Consider the following 15,841-nt stretch of genomic DNA (forward strand, 5'->3'; position numbering starts at 1 on the left):
CCGGCATACCGAACAAAGAGCTAAGCCGGACGCGGACAGCCGCGGGGGGGGGGGGGGGGGCGGTAAGGGCTCCCGGGGGCGGGCTTAGGGCTAGGCACCCCCTCGGGAGAGTTAGGTGTAGGCTAGGGGAAGGGGGGGTCAGGGTTAGGCACCCCCCCTGGCAGACTTAGGTTTAGGCATCGGTTTAGGCAGCGGGGAAGGGGCGGTTAGGTTTAGGCACTTAGAGGGGGGATTAGGGTTAGGCACTTGGGGGGGGGGGGAAGATTACGGTTAGGCACCCCTAAGGGAGGGTTAGGGGGTAGAATTACGTTAGCGATACTTACCTTAGAGACGATCGGGATCTTCACCCTTGCCGGGCTGCCATGCGGCCGGCGATAATACCTACTACACCCGGTCAAGGAAGGTTTAGGTGTATTAATCATTCATCTGCGACAAAAGGAAGCTAAGCAGAGACGATTTTATGGAAGCAAGCCACAGACTGCTGCAGGGCTGAGAGCTGTGCTCTGTTGGCTCTCTAAGACAATGACAGCCAATCAGAGATAACAATGTGCCCTGTTGCTTAGCAGCAGCCTAGAGAGGGGAGGGAGTCAGGGACTCAACAAAGAAGCAGACAGAGTGAGAGACCGCCTCCAATGAACAAATGAAGATGCCCTGATGCAGACCCAGTAGCCAGGTAAGAGACAGGGGAGGCATAGCCATCAGGCATTAAAAAAACAACCAACCATCGGAACACCATCAAATGATTTCCATTCAATAATGGAAAATATCTGACCACCACCATCAAATGGTAAAAAACACTACCATCTGAACAAAAACATTGATGGTTAGTATCCATTGAATTCCGATGTCCATCTCTACGCTAAACCTGCAGGCGGACTCCAGCAACCACTCCTCCACCGTGAAGTGCTCCCTTCTCCAGCGTGATGTTCCCGCCCAACCACACACCCTCGATGAACAGAAGGCCCCTCCCATGGAAGTCAGCACTGTTCTCGGACAGGGGCACCAAGGCAAGTAGGTCAACAGGAAGCTCAGGAAATAAAAGTTTACATTAAGCAAAGGGGACATAGCTCATTGCCATGCATGGCAGCTGGGGAGGGCTGCGCATGAAGACTGTGAAAATATGCACAGGTGCCCCAGCCCTGGGGACATGCTGCTGATAATGCTTATGGTAGCTGCAATACAAATCTGTCATCTATGATCCTCCTGGACCCAGTCAGCTGCAGGGCAGCATCGGGGGAGGGTTGTGGTGACACTGGTGATATCCAGGGGTTGTGGTGAGATGCAGAGGCCTGTGGTAAGAACCAGTGGTAGTAATGAGAAGCAGGGGTCTCTGGTGAGATGCAAGGGACTGTGGCAAAATATAGAGAGCTGTGGTGAAATGCAGTGGTCAGGAGTAAGAAGCAGAAGGATGCAAGTAGTTGTGGTGAGATGCAGGGGACTGTGGTGAGATGGCATAGGTTGTTATGAAATACAAGGAGTTGTGGCGAGATGAAATTGCTCCCGTGCGAAGCCGGGGCGGGTTGCTAGTTGTACAATAGACTACACATTTTGTCTTTCAAACATACAAGGGTGGTTCAATAAGTAAGGAAAGAAGACCTCTCATTTGTATAATGTTCTCTTATTCATTCTAAATTTCCTGCCAGGACAGAGCATGTACTGTAGACCACTGCTTCCCCTCATGGCCACTAGATTGCACCTTATATCAGTCATACTGTCCCAACATTAGTTGTAAGATGGCGGGGCTGGAAGAAACATGGTCAAACATTGAGGTGCGTACTGTGATCAGATTTGAACTTGTCGAGTTTTACGGTGAAAACATCATGTCACGGAAACAGGTTTGGGGTTGGTACACTAACTTTGATAACGGCAGGACAAGCAATCAAGATGAGCAGCAATCCGGCTGGCCAAGCACGACCACCGCAGATGACAATTTGTGCCGCATTAAAGGTCTGATTCAGGAGGACAGACTCATTCGAGTTACTGATATGGCTGACAAACTGAATATCTCAGTGGGTACTGTGCACAACATAGTTCACGAGTAACTGGGGTACAGGACAGAGTGTTCACGCTGGGTACCGAAGCAACTCACAGAAGTTTACAAAACCAATAGGATGGGATTGTCTCTCGTGAGGAGGGAGTGCAGTTCCTGTAACACCGGAGACAAAGCAAGCATCCATGACATGGAAACACGTATCGGTCCCCTCTTCAAAAAAATTCAAAACACCACCATCAGCAAAGGTGGTCATGACAACCCTGTTTTGGGACCACAAGGGCATGCTTCTTGTTGATTTCGGAACCATAAAGAATGCTGTCTGCTATTGTGCCACATTGAGCCGTTTGCAGAGGGCAATTTGTCAAAAACAACCTGGGTTGCTGCGAAAGGCGCCATACTGCTGCATGATGATACCAGGCCACACTCAGCCAACCGCAGCGCTACCATTGGGAGGTACTGAACCATTCTCTCTATAGCCCTGACCTGGCACCAAGTGATTTCCATCTCTTTGGACCATTGAAGAAGCACCTAGGTAGAAGACGATTCGCAACCGACAGTGAAGTTCAGCAAGTCATCATGTCTTGGCTTTAGGCATTTGACACTGATTTCTTCTATGCCGGGATAAATGCCTTTGTGTACTGTTGGAACAAATGTCCTCTCTGCCATCCATCTCCTACTTACTGTCCTCTCTGCCATCCATCTCCCCCTCCTGTCCTCTGCCATTCATCTTAGACAAGTATGGGGACTAGGTGGAAAAATAATATGTACCCAGGCCATACTTTTGATTATATGTATATGTACGAGTTGAATACATTTAAGCAATGAAAGGTCTTGTTACCTTATTTATTGATGGCAGGAAGGGGGTGATGGACAGCAGAGAGGACAGGAGGTGGGAGCTGGATGAGAGAAGGGGCAGATGGATGGCAGGACAGGAGGACGACGTGGATGGCAGAGATACAGGAGGGGAACATGGGAGGCAGAGAGGACAGTAGAGGGACATGGGTGGCAGAGAAATACAGGAGTAGGACATGGATGGCAGAGAGATACAGGAAGAGGACATGGATGGCAGAGAGGACAGTAGGGGGACATGGATGGCAGAGAGATACAGGAGGAGGACATGGATGGCAGTGAGGACAGTAGGGGGACATGGGTGGCAGAGAGGACAGGAAGGGGGCCATGGGTAGCAGGGAAGACAGTGGTGGAGAAGAAATATAAATACATTTAAACATATAATGCTTTTATTACCCTTTTTCCCCTTTATCCCAATCCTGATACTGGAGCCCGGTAATCCCAAAATCCCAGGATTAAAAAGTTAGAGACTGGAATTCCAATTTGCAAATTAGCAAACACTCCCTCACTGCATGTGGCCTATGTTTGGTCTACAACATCAAAATAGCAATTGCTACCTACTGTACACATGTCCTTTCTAGTCTAGTCTCAATACACCATGCAGTGCGATATGCCTGGCGTGAGTACTTTCTAGACTGCACTCCTCATACAATGATTGTATAAGAAGGCACACATATGTTTGACTCATACATATGTGTTCTCACTCATCTTTGCTGCAGTCATGCCAAACAGCCCCTCTCTGCGCGCCTGCTCCCATGAGACTCTGCTAGTGCTGGGTGTCTTTTTGTTGCTGAAAATGTGTCTAAGTCATAGGGCTGATACAGACCCGGGCGCTAAGCCGCGATTGCTCGCTATGGGAATTTGTCACCCGTCTGCGCATGCATCGCAGTGTGCGTGCCAGTCACTGCGATCAGGAATCGTGCGCTCATACACAAAGACTGAGCGCTACCTTGAGTGACAGATAGTGCCGTTTGTGGGAGGTAACAGGGGAAGGTGCTTGTGAAGGGGGAGTGGTAGTGTGAATGCAGGAGTGTCTAGGCGTCAAAACGGCGTTTAAAGGGCATGCTTAATTAGCATGGAGACGTCATTGTACACGTCACCTGGTTGTATTTCAGTCAGCACTGATTCCAGAGCTGGCGGCGGGGTAGGGTCTTACCTCAAGCGCTGCGTGCAGCTCCGATGGCTCTCAATATTACTGATTAATCATACACTCCTGGAGATGACGTGTGGTAAGAAAAGAAAGTGGGCGTCTTTATACACCAGCGTACGCTCACTGCCGTCGCTCTCTAAGACATAGGGGGCAGCCTTACGCCACACAGTGCGATCGCGGAATTTGCATACCCGGACCCTTTTTTTCAGCGAGCGATCGCGGCTTAGCATACGGGTCTGAATCAGGCCCATAATGCGATGGGACTAGAACACACCAGGAGACTGTGCTGATTAATTTGATATGTGACATTTGTATATCTGCAGAGGAATGGAGAGTAACAGCACTGCACATCTGCGTTCATCCGGTTTTGCAAATGACCATTCCTGTTTGTGTGCAGGATAACCAGTTCTAAATATTCTTACTGGACATGTTAGAAAAACAAGATAAACCCTGTGAAAAATGTGGGTATTGTGCTTCAGTAGTTCTTGTACAAATAATGGGGAAATATGTCCTCACCTTTGATGTTTAGTGGCATCACATTTATATATTTAATTATGTGTGATTTTCAGATAGTAAGAAACATACATTTCACAATTATTCATGAACTGCTTTGAAGCAATGTCTTCATTCTGCACTTCGCAACCTTAACTATGCTGTTCACAATACAGCCCACGGTGGTCCTAACAGCTGCCCTGCCCCCATCATTATAAATCTGCCGCAAAGTAACACAAACTGTGTTGACAGCATTCCTTTCACTAATTACCCAAAATATAATAAGAAAATATCTATAATTAAACAAAAAGGAGGCAACCGCATACATTAATAACTTATATGAGAGACAGTGAAATATGTTCTTTCAAAAACTTCCACTCATGCACTGTAAGTAGTAATATACTCCCCTATTTTAAAATATAAGGATATTACATGTCACATTGTAATTTCAAGACATACATAAAAACACCCGTGGCCCTGTGTATTTACATGGTCATAGAAATGCTCAGTGACCCAGTATCCTTTTATTTCACAATAGAGGCCCTATTATCCCATGTATAAATGACACTGCAATAAATAACTACATACTGATAGCACTTTACCTCCTGTCCGGGTGGTGATAATGGATTTTTAAATTCTGATAAAGAAACAGGCAGAGAAAATTTTGCAAGAATTGAAGGAAGATCATACGCAGGAAATTGGTGTGAGAATTGTTCTGCCAGCGGCGAATAGCTACAAAGCAGAATAAAAGAAATTCCATGACATAATGAAAAATAAGCATATATGCAGGGATATAACGGTCCTATAACTTATTTTTAAAAGTAAATTTTGCCGTTTTGTTTTAGTCAGACTTGTTTGCAGAAAACAGGAGATTCGAATATTTCCCATTGTGTGTTCTATTTTTTTTTTTAGACATAATAACAGAAACAAAGATAACAAAATTGATGCCAAGACTTTTTTGATTTAGTGCAAAAGATTAAGACATGTTAAAATAGTTCAAGTAGGCTGTGTCTGTTTTATATAATGGAGCATTACACATGCCTACTAGAGTTCCCGCTAGGCTGATTTAGTTGGCTGCCATGCCCTGCCAGTTTCAAAAGGCAGAATGCGCCCTGCCCTTATGGCGGCGCCCGCTAAATTAACCTGGGTGCCATCCCCAACCGGGGCCAGAGTGTCCCGCGGGGTGAAAAACTGCAAGGCAGCGCTCACTACCGGTGAATACTGCTATTCACAGTGAGGAAAGAGCTTGGGGGCAGCCCCGTATGTCCGTAAGTGCTGGGCACGCCCCCAAGAGTGATCAAAAGGGGACGCGTCTTAAAGACATGCCCACTTTTCTCGTGGCCATGCGCGAATGCCCTTTCTACGGACGTAGAATGAACACTAACTACGTATTGTGTTCTTAGTTATGAAGATATACTGAGCCACTCCAACTCTGCCAAGCACTAGGCTGGGCCAGGGGCACGGATAATCATTGTCAGTTTTTTAATTCTTTTTATTCATATTTTTAGCACACCCTGTCCAGCTCAGCATCATTTACACAGCACAGGTAATTATAAATTTCTACTTCACAGGATTGTATAGCAACTGCTGTTTCTAGCTGCTTGGGTTGCACTCATTGTACATTGCCGCCTGTAGCAGGGATGTTACTTGTTTAGTAATATACCAATGTAAAAAGGTAAATAGCAGTGGTGAGATGTAATAGTGATTCCAAGTCACACTTTTTAAGAATACATTAATAATTCTCTAATTATGTCTGTACAGCGCAGTGATCGCAAAATACGCGCTATAGTAGGCAGTTGGGGACCAGGTTTTTTTTAAAACAGAGTGGGTCCAGCAGAACGCGCTGTGTGTCCTGTGTCTGCAGCAGCCAATCCCCACCTTGCAGCGTCTCCCCAACCAATCCCTGCCGGCAGCGATTGGTTCAGGAGACGCTGCCGGCAGAGATTGGTTGCTGTGGACATAGCGCACACACACACACACTCAGCGCGCCCTGCAGGCCCGATCTCTCAGCTGATCACTGCCGGCACTGCAGCGACTCTTAAGGCCCCCATACATCAGAGATTGATTGCAGCAATCGTGCAATTTGCAATCGATTGTGTATAAAAATCTTTCCCTTTTTCAATCGATTGTAATTGCCACAATCGATTGAAAAAGGGAAAGATTTTTATACACAATTGATTGCAAATTGCACGATTGCTGCAATCAATCTCTGATGTATGGGGGCCTTCAGTTATTATCTAAGGAGCTGCTGCCTGCGATGTAACAGCCGGACCAATGGGAGCTCTGTCCACTGTGACCAATAGGAGATCACCATTACATTATATGCAGTCAGGAAGCATCACTGAGACCTCGTGACCGCGCCCCCCCTCTCTCTCACTCACTCACACACACACACACACACACACACAGCGTCCTGCAGGCCCGCTCTCTCAACCAATCGCTGCTGGCAGCATCTTTCAACTAATTGCTGCCGGCTATGTTTGATCCAACTGCCACCGAACGGAAACCACCTCCTTCCCTCTCTGCCCACCAGCGCACTTAGTCCTTCCTGGCTCTGCATCCATGGGCACCGGCGGATCCTCCTTGGCTGCAGCAGTGCTGCCTGTGTTCTATCCCAGCTCCCTGCATGCAGACAGGAAGGAGCTGGAGACACACAACCATGACCAGGCTTGGGGCTCCCACCAGGAAGAAGGAGGTGACCCAACTGCTATCTACTCTTACACTCTTCCCTACCCCCAGTACTGCCCCAGCTGCAATCCTGACCCTGCTCCCTACCCCCAGCATTACCTGCCCCAACCCCCTTTCTTGCCCCCCAGTACTGCCCCAGCTGCCATCTACCCTTACCCCTCCCTAGTCCCAGTACTGCTTGCCCTTAACCTCCTCCAGGCCCCCAGTAATGCCCCAGCTGCTATCTACCTTTGCCCCCTCCCTACCCCCAGTACTGCATGCCTCTAACCCCCCTTGCCCCCCCAGTACTGCGCCAACTGCTATCTACCCTTGCCCACCCCTCCCTATCCCAGCACTGCCTGCCCCTACCTCCCTCCTTGCCCCCCAGCACTGTCCCAACTGCTGTCTTCACTTACATCTCCCTACCCCCTCTACCCCAAATACTACCTGCCCCCAGGACTGTCCCAACTGCCTCCTGCCCTCACCACCATTAATATATGATGGGACCCAGAAACTGTGGAGTAGGACCCCAATATTTTAAAGTCAGGGGTCCTCGGGACCCACAATTTTTTTTGCTCAGCGTGATCACTGCAGCAGTTTTAGGGTTTAGTTATTAGAACAAAGGTAAATACTGCGCTAGGATCCCTGTATGTGGTGTATGTCCGTGCTTCTAATAAAGGGTAAGATAGATGATCATAGAAGTCTGTTTAATGTTAACCTCAGATAATTAACACAATAGTTCAATGTCGGTGACTTAATACACATACATAACAAAACAATGTATAACAGATACATAAAATGATAGCAGATGGGTATTTACCTTTGTTCTTTACTATAAACCAGGAGGAATAGGCACCTCTATCTTACCTGCAGCAAACCCTGCAACAATTTATTATCCAGTGCGCAAGGAACCAAGTACCATTTTTAGTCATTAGAACACTTAGGTATGTTCACAACATAAATGCATTATTCATTTAATCAGCATAAAAATACTGGTCAGCAAAAATCAAGTAAAGATTATACTTACAGACCCACATTTGCATTTGGGGACAGCATGTAGACATTATTTTCACAGAGTGGATAAATGATGATCGCTTTGCCCCAGTACACCAAGTGTGCAGCAAGCTGGAATACCTAATGTAAAAAAAAAAAAAAACAGGTATAAAAACATATCCATTGTTAACAGGAGGTGTGTATTGCTGCTAATGATAGTTATACATTCCATAATGACGACTTTTAAAATCAGCCATGTGATCTAAAAGAGATCTTGTCTCATTTACCTAGTAAGCATGTGCAAGACATACAGCACCTTGCATTTGGTACATCAAACAAATAAGGCACACGTTAATTGCAATTACAGAATTATCAGGTGTGGTACAAAAAGTCCATATTCAATATGGCGACAGTACAAAGTTGACATTCAGAATGTCAGTATTGTGAAAACACGATTTTCTATAGACTGATCAACTAACCCTAAACCTAATCTCAGGGTTAGCAAAAATCGGCTGTCGAGAATCTGATAAATATATACCCATTATATTTATCAGCCTGGTTGAAGTGTGTTGCAGTGCAGAGCAATGTGATATTCCGTAGAGTTTTGCCATGTTACTTCCTACCTGAGGAGAACTTGGTAAAATCAGTTACAAGGGGAGGTTTTGGCTATTCTAGACAGATTACCAACAACATCAATACAGGCAGATCAGATTTGGAGGAAGGCACCTGCAGCAAGGCCAGGTCGGCATCTTGTGCCAGCTGTTGAAGGTTCTTCACAGCAGTTGCAGACTTGATAATTCTTACTAAAGCTGGAGAGCAATCAAGTGGAAGTTCATTCAGCAAACCTTTCTCATCCTTCAGCAGCAGCAGAGCATGGTAAGGCCTAAAACACATGTATAGAAAGTGAACTTAGCTCATCCCTCATCCACCCTACGATTCCGTCATTTAGCTTGGTCAGTAAATGTTCATCTCCAGTTCTGAAACAAAGTATTTTATTGTCCTTCTGCTAAATCTAAAAACAAAACCAGCAATAAATAAAAATACAAAATTATAATCAAATATAGATATAACACATGTCACATTGTTTTAATTGTGATTACGTATTATAGGGAAGTTCAATATTAAGTTTTGGGAAGCACACTTGGCACAATTAAAGCAGCACAAATGGAAGATTAATAAAATCAGCCGGTATCAGAAGACAATGTGACGCATGTTATATCTGTAACAAAAAGTCCAAGTAAACTATGTTTTATTCACAAAATTATAACGTTATACAGACCTTGATCTACAAAATGTCATTGGCTGCAGCTGTGTATTTAGGGCAATATCACTAGGGCATCTCTTAGATCATGGCTTAGAAGACACATGAAAGTTATAGGGGTCTATTTACTAAGCAGTGTTAGGAGACAGAGTGAAAAGTAATAAGGTGCCAGCCAATCAGCTCCCAATTGTCATCTCACAGGCTGTGTTTGAAAAATGACGTCAGGTTGGCCTGCATGTCAGCCCGATGAACGATAATGACGAACGACCCGAGGGAACGCGCGTCGTCGTTATCGTTCATCTTTTTGGGGTTAAAAATGGACGATAAAGTGGACGACTGAACGATAACGATATCGTTATCGTTCAGTCGTCCACTTTATCGCCCAGTGTGTACGCACCTTATCTCCTAACACTGCTTAGTAAATAGACCCCATAGTGTGGAGTGTGATGTTCATGTGTACGGTCACATAGTAAGCAATACGTTTTGCACATTTGTGATGAAAGCAAAAATTCTACCGATCACTATAAAGTGGTTAATAAGAAATTAGAAATGCTACTAACTTATTGTTACATTCCTAGTTAGTGTGCATGGCATGACAATATTTATTTTAAATTACATGTACTGAGAAACATACGTATTTAAGATGTACTTTACAGCATGTGCAGTTTTGCAACCGAACAAACTAGTTATTAGTCAAAGTTATCAGCCATAAATATTCCACATTGTTTTCTTTAAAGACTAAAAAGGGAATATTTATTAAGGTTCTTCGTGTTCTTCTCTGTTAAATGACTGTACACACCTTACCCTTGCTTTAAATGTTAAGCATTTGTTAAACCTCTTTAACACCAACAATATGTTTGATGGACAAAAACACCTAAAAACCTTCTTATCAGTCTCAATAAAGTACTTCAAGCTACTCTGACACCATCTTTAATCAGTGAAAACAGCAAAAATACAACCATATGACTTTTCAGACCATTAATGACTATGATGTGAATACAACATGCCTGGACTGTTTCCCATGCACAAGAATTGTAGCCTGCTGTAATTGTCTGCAGAGTGTGTGCCAGTAGGGACCTCGCAATATAAGAAAGTTTACAGTCATTAACCCTTCACAGAGGATTGCTAGCAGAACCTTTTCAACCTGGGTGAAAAAGGCAAGCAATTAGAGCACTGTGGGACTGCTACACCAGACCTGAGCGACTTCAGAGAACGGCCTATTCCCATTTTTATACTAGTTTTTTAGTTTTGGGAGGACTTTTTGATTTTTATTTTTGACATGTTCCTAAAAGTAGAGAGAAAAAATGTGAAAAGTATTGCTAGCTCTTACCCATAAACCTGTATTTAATTACATAGAGCACAAAAGGCTTTTAGCTTCGCTCCTGTAAAATTACACACACAAAAAATTACACTTGACGTCTCTCAAAGTCTGTTTTCTTACCTGATCGATTTTAAGCTTTTTTCTATTGCTTCTGGTGGGATAAAATTTGCTCCAACACAATGAATTTTATGCGGTAAGCAAAAGCTGACTTCCAGCCAATTATTTATGTGAAGTCGCACCACACCTGTTGTACAGAGACTGGAATAAAACAAAATGTCAGACTCTGCTTTATGTAACATTAGGACACTGTAAAAGGGCATAGTTTGTAAATATGTACAGGCCTCCACTTTGAATTCCAAGTCCAAATGTGTCAACATATTTTAAATCCTCTCTGGGTGAAGCCAGGAAAGGATTTGCAGCTGGCCACTGAGGGGACGGGGTCTAAAGAAAAGGGGGTAAAACCAAAATGACGCGATTCTCACTAAATTGCATCATAAAGGTCCCTCCCTACTAATCCACAATTTCTGGCATTACGCTCCCCATCCTGCCCACTTCAGGGCGCGATGTGGGAGATCTACCCACTCAGGAGGAGAAATCTAATAAAGTGTTGTTGATCAAGACAAAAAGAACCAAAGATCTACACAGCAGTGTTTGTTCTCTGTTCTGAAAACAATAAAGTTTTGTTCAAAAAAGGAAAAACTAGCTGCATAGTGAAGTTGAAGTGCTCCTTTGTCCAGAATGATCCATGAAAGTGTAACAAAGTAACATATACTATGATACTAATAACATTGGAAGCAGAATAGTCCAGAGCAGTCGTGTCAAACTCAGGCCCTTCAGCTTTTATGGGACAACATATCCCAGCATGCCCTGCCACACTTTTAGCATGCCCTAACAGCAAAACTGTGGCACTGCATGCTGGGATGTGTAGTTCCACTGCAGCTGAAGGGCCTGAGTTTGACACCACTGGTCCAGAGGATAGGTAAGGAGTACCAATAACGTTGGTTGGTTGGTGCAGTATGGTTGCAAGACCATAGAGAGGCGGCCCGGGACCCATTATTATAGGGGCGTGGCCACACCCCCTTAGAAAATAAAAATCCCTATTAGCAGTGCTACACGCTGAGGGGGCACTGTGAACCCCTCAGCAGGTGCAAATTCGGGGGGGAGGGGCACGATCAGTGTGATCGCTCCCCCCCTACAGGCAGAGAAGAGGAAACTACTGCAGCTCAGTAGCAGCAGTCTCCCTGGTTCCACTGCAGCCCAGCATACAGCAGCGTGTGCTGGGCTGCTGACAGGTACAGGTAAGAGGGAGGAGGGGCGGCATCGGACCCAGGCCCCCGCCATGCCCCTCCAACAAGTCCAAGCAATTACTACCTGCTCCCCCCATCTCGGCACCCGTGTGTGGGTGAAGATTAGCAGCATTGTGCATTAGCTATTGACAGTGAAAACATGTATTTTATTAAACAGCAGGAGTAGAAGACCAGGGCTAGCAGCAGCACAGTCAGCAAGGTAGGATTGTTCTCTGCTTGGGAATAATAAGTTATGTTGAAAACAGGAAAAAAAAACTGTCGCTACATATTATTTAGCAGCATTGTGCATTAGTTAGTGAGGAATACATGACAATGAAATAATGTACTGCATTTATCTAATTACCCTACTGTCATATAATCTCCTGTAACTAATAAGTAATCAATTACTTATTGGCAGATGGTAACTTTTTTTTTTTAGGAATTAAATTACGCCTTTAATTTTAAGGACTCTGGGCCTGATTCAGCAAGGATCGCAATTGGCAGATTGTTGCATACAGCGCATGCACCACACTGCAAATGCGCCTAGAGTCGCACTGCGATTCGTCTGCACACAGGAATCCATCGCAGAGTGAGTGACAGGCCATGAGCATTTGGGCGTGGTGACGGGAGAGTTGTCAGAGAAACGCAGACGTGTTTGTCCGTTTGCACGCTGTTGCATGGGTGTGCATAAATTAGCCACTGTGATTGCATACGCAGCTTGAGTACTCGCTGCGTGTGATGAGACTTGCAATTTCTGAGACAGGTCAGACCTGCTGTAATTGTGCATGACAGGGCGATGTTCTTCAAAGGTACCGATGTATGCGCAGGACTGCAAGGTATTACGGATGTGAGAAAGCAGCAGTGGGCGTCTCTATGCTGGCTGAGCAGTGGCAAGCACTTGTAAATTTTCGCAGTCGCATTGCCTGCAATTATGCAGCTGCTATCGCAATTGCGATCAGTGCTGAATCAGGCCGCCTGTTAAAAAAAAAAAAAAGTATGGCAAAATAATATATTAAGCCATTGTAATTACCCCATGCTACTGCTGTCACCCAGGACTAAACTGCAATGATAACCCCATACAACCGTCATCCACTACACTGAGATAATTACCAGTTACCACATGCAGCTGTCACACTCACACTGCAATATTTTCTTGTTCAGAAATTGTAATAAAAGAAGCAGATTTTATGTTCAATTAATCTAAGTATCCCAATGACGTACGTGGTGGTGATGAAAATGTGTTGCGCTACCCATTTTAATACATTAAATTTGTAATTTCTAAGTAGTATATTTTAATATACAGGGTGGTCCATAAGTGTGGAAACACCATTATACAAAGAAAATGAGTAAGAAAACATTAAGATGGCCTTCAAGATGGCTGCCATACTGGTGACAAGTAAAAGTTTTCCCCCACTCCCATATCATATGTTCCTTACTCATTTCCTTTTTATAAGGGTGTTTCAGCACTTATGGACCACCCTGTACATTTGTTATTTATGAAAGATTTATAGTCATCGGTTTTGGCGTACCATAGCGGTGGGTTTATCATAATGCACTTGTGATTTGCCTTAAATTGTTTGTGATTTCAGTTTTTGATCCATGGGCAATTTTGAGTTTTAACTGCTGGATAATAAATCCAACAGCTTGGAGGGAAAAACTGCTGGCGAAATGCAACAATTTCAAACCCACCCGAAATATGGCATTTGATAAAATCCCCCCTTAGTATTTTGAATTATACAGCTCATCTAAATATTAAAAGATGACTGTATATTAAGATTCATATTAAATGAATTGGGGGTCTATTACTGCTATGGACCATAGTGAGCCCAACAATGCACAAAAAACACCCACGATTTTGTTGTGTAATTATAAAAAATTCAAAAGAATAGTCTACTCTTATGGACTATTTTAGGGGATTTTTTCTCAAGTTACAGTGTCTTTTTGTTTCTAAATAGAATGGTGCATATAACATTAACTGTAAGGTAAAAGTGTTCTTACCCCTGATGGCAGGTTTGCATGCCATATATCGCATATGCTATACGTTAATGGGTTTAAACTGCACAGCACAAATACCTTCACAATCTTCTGATGTACAGTAGATAACATAGTTGAGGGGCAGGCATGTACGTAAAGCACAGCAATGCCCACTCTCAGAATCGAGAGTTGTACCTTACAGATAACGTAAGACACATTATTCTACATAGAAAAAAGCAAGATATGTAATTGTTATAAATTGCCATTTGGGTCATTAACATACATTAATGTTATAATATATACTTACATGAATGTTAAAATAGACTAAAACCTTAAATGTGTTGGCATGAAACATAATATAGCACGAATATGGATCATGCAATCAACGAATGCCCAGAGCCAGGAGCTAGGGCTATACCGGTAATTATAAACTCCCTGTGGCCAGTGACTAGTACAATATCCATAATCACTAATTGCCTGAAGCCAGGTGATGTTGCTGTACCTGTCATTATTAAACGCTTGGAGAGAGAAACTTATACAGTTCCTACATCCATGAACATGTATTCCCCATCAGCAGCTACAATTGCTGTTCCACTGTCTTGTACATCAACTTCCTCTTAGACTGTAAGGACCATCAATACCTTCTGCTTCCTATCACTGTATGTAAGTTGCTTGTATAGTTATCCCCTCAATGTACAGTGCTGCACAATATGTTGGTACTTTGTAAATAAAATATATTATACCTTTAGCTTCTTTAACTTTGGTTGCATACTGTTGTGAATATGAATAGGCAATCCAAATAAATTCATATTGAGAAGCATAAAAAGTACTATAAAGGCACTGACAGCTAGGTGGCACTCTCTTCAAGTCATTGTGATAACCACAATTTAGTTTCAGACTTTATTAAATGGTCACAACACTTCAAGAAAAATAAAATAATTATCATTTGATAAAGATAGGGGATTGAGAAATTGAAGGAACAAAAATTACGTGAATATAAACATGAGCATCAATAAAAAAAAAAAAAAAACATTTTGTATAATTTGTCCTAACTATCACAAATGAGAAAAAAGTAAAAAAATGTCTAAAAAAAAATACCAATAAATCAAGAAAAGAAACATAGGGGGAATTCAATTAGCCGTGATAATGCAACTTAATGGGCGTTAAGTTATTGCATACTTTGCGACTTTTTGTGCAATAATTTTGCTTCTTTCGGGTCCTGTTTTTTTTCACAATCCAATTGCAAAAGTCGCGATGCAGCAAACGTGTATTTTGCCACAATAAGTATAGGAAAAAATGGGAAAAACTGCCTGTACCCCAGAAAAAACTTACATAGCAAAACAATATACAAGTGTATTAGTGTCCCTAATAAAAGTAATTGGGGTTATTTAATTGTGTGAAATGGCTACTATATGCATTTTTCTTAAAACAGTGAAATATTGATAGAAAGCAAGTGTTTTTTGGCCAAATAAATGTTTTGTTTAACCTGGGGATGCATAAAAATGCCTATTAGTATATATTTGTGTCATTTAAAGCCACTTTTACAAAACCTTTAAAAACACCTCTAACACCCACCTGCAATATTAAAAACACTTCTCCCTTTCGTATAACACCCCCATATCCCACATAAATTAACCCATTTTCCTGCATTTTGCACTTTTTCACTCCAAATATGACATGTCATTATTGGCTAAATTAAGTTAATTAAAAAAACTTTTTTTATTCCAAATTACTCATTAAGGAGGGTGCCCCAGTCGTTCTGAACCAAGTCTTGACATTTTTACCTTAAAAGAGGGGTTTTGCACAACATATTACCTGCTCAGGAGGTAGTGAAAACTTTTTGCTATGGAGAATT

The 15,841-nt window shown here is 43.1% G+C and overlaps 1 protein-coding gene across 3 annotated transcripts in view; it reads right to left on the reverse strand.

The window, feature by feature from the left end:
• Positions 1–15,841, reverse strand: part of NPRL3 (NPR3 like, GATOR1 complex subunit) — a 106,166-nt gene that overhangs the window by 55,625 nt on the left and 34,700 nt on the right. For all 3 annotated transcript variants that reach the window (XM_088466724.1, XM_088466723.1, XM_088466726.1), the window contains 4 exons: positions 10,847–10,984; positions 8,871–9,027; positions 8,179–8,285; positions 5,087–5,216 (listed from right to left, as the gene is read on the reverse strand). In XM_088466724.1, the coding sequence (XP_088322850.1) occupies positions 5,087–5,216; positions 8,179–8,285; positions 8,871–9,027; positions 10,847–10,984 (532 nt within the window). The remainder of the gene's footprint in view (positions 1–5,086; positions 5,217–8,178; positions 8,286–8,870; positions 9,028–10,846; positions 10,985–15,841) is intronic.

The sequence above is a fragment of the Taudactylus pleione genome, unplaced genomic scaffold, assembly GCF_031769625.1.
Source record: "Taudactylus pleione unplaced genomic scaffold, aTauple2 ptg000066l, whole genome shotgun sequence".
NCBI lineage: Eukaryota > Metazoa > Chordata > Amphibia > Anura > Myobatrachidae > Taudactylus > Taudactylus pleione.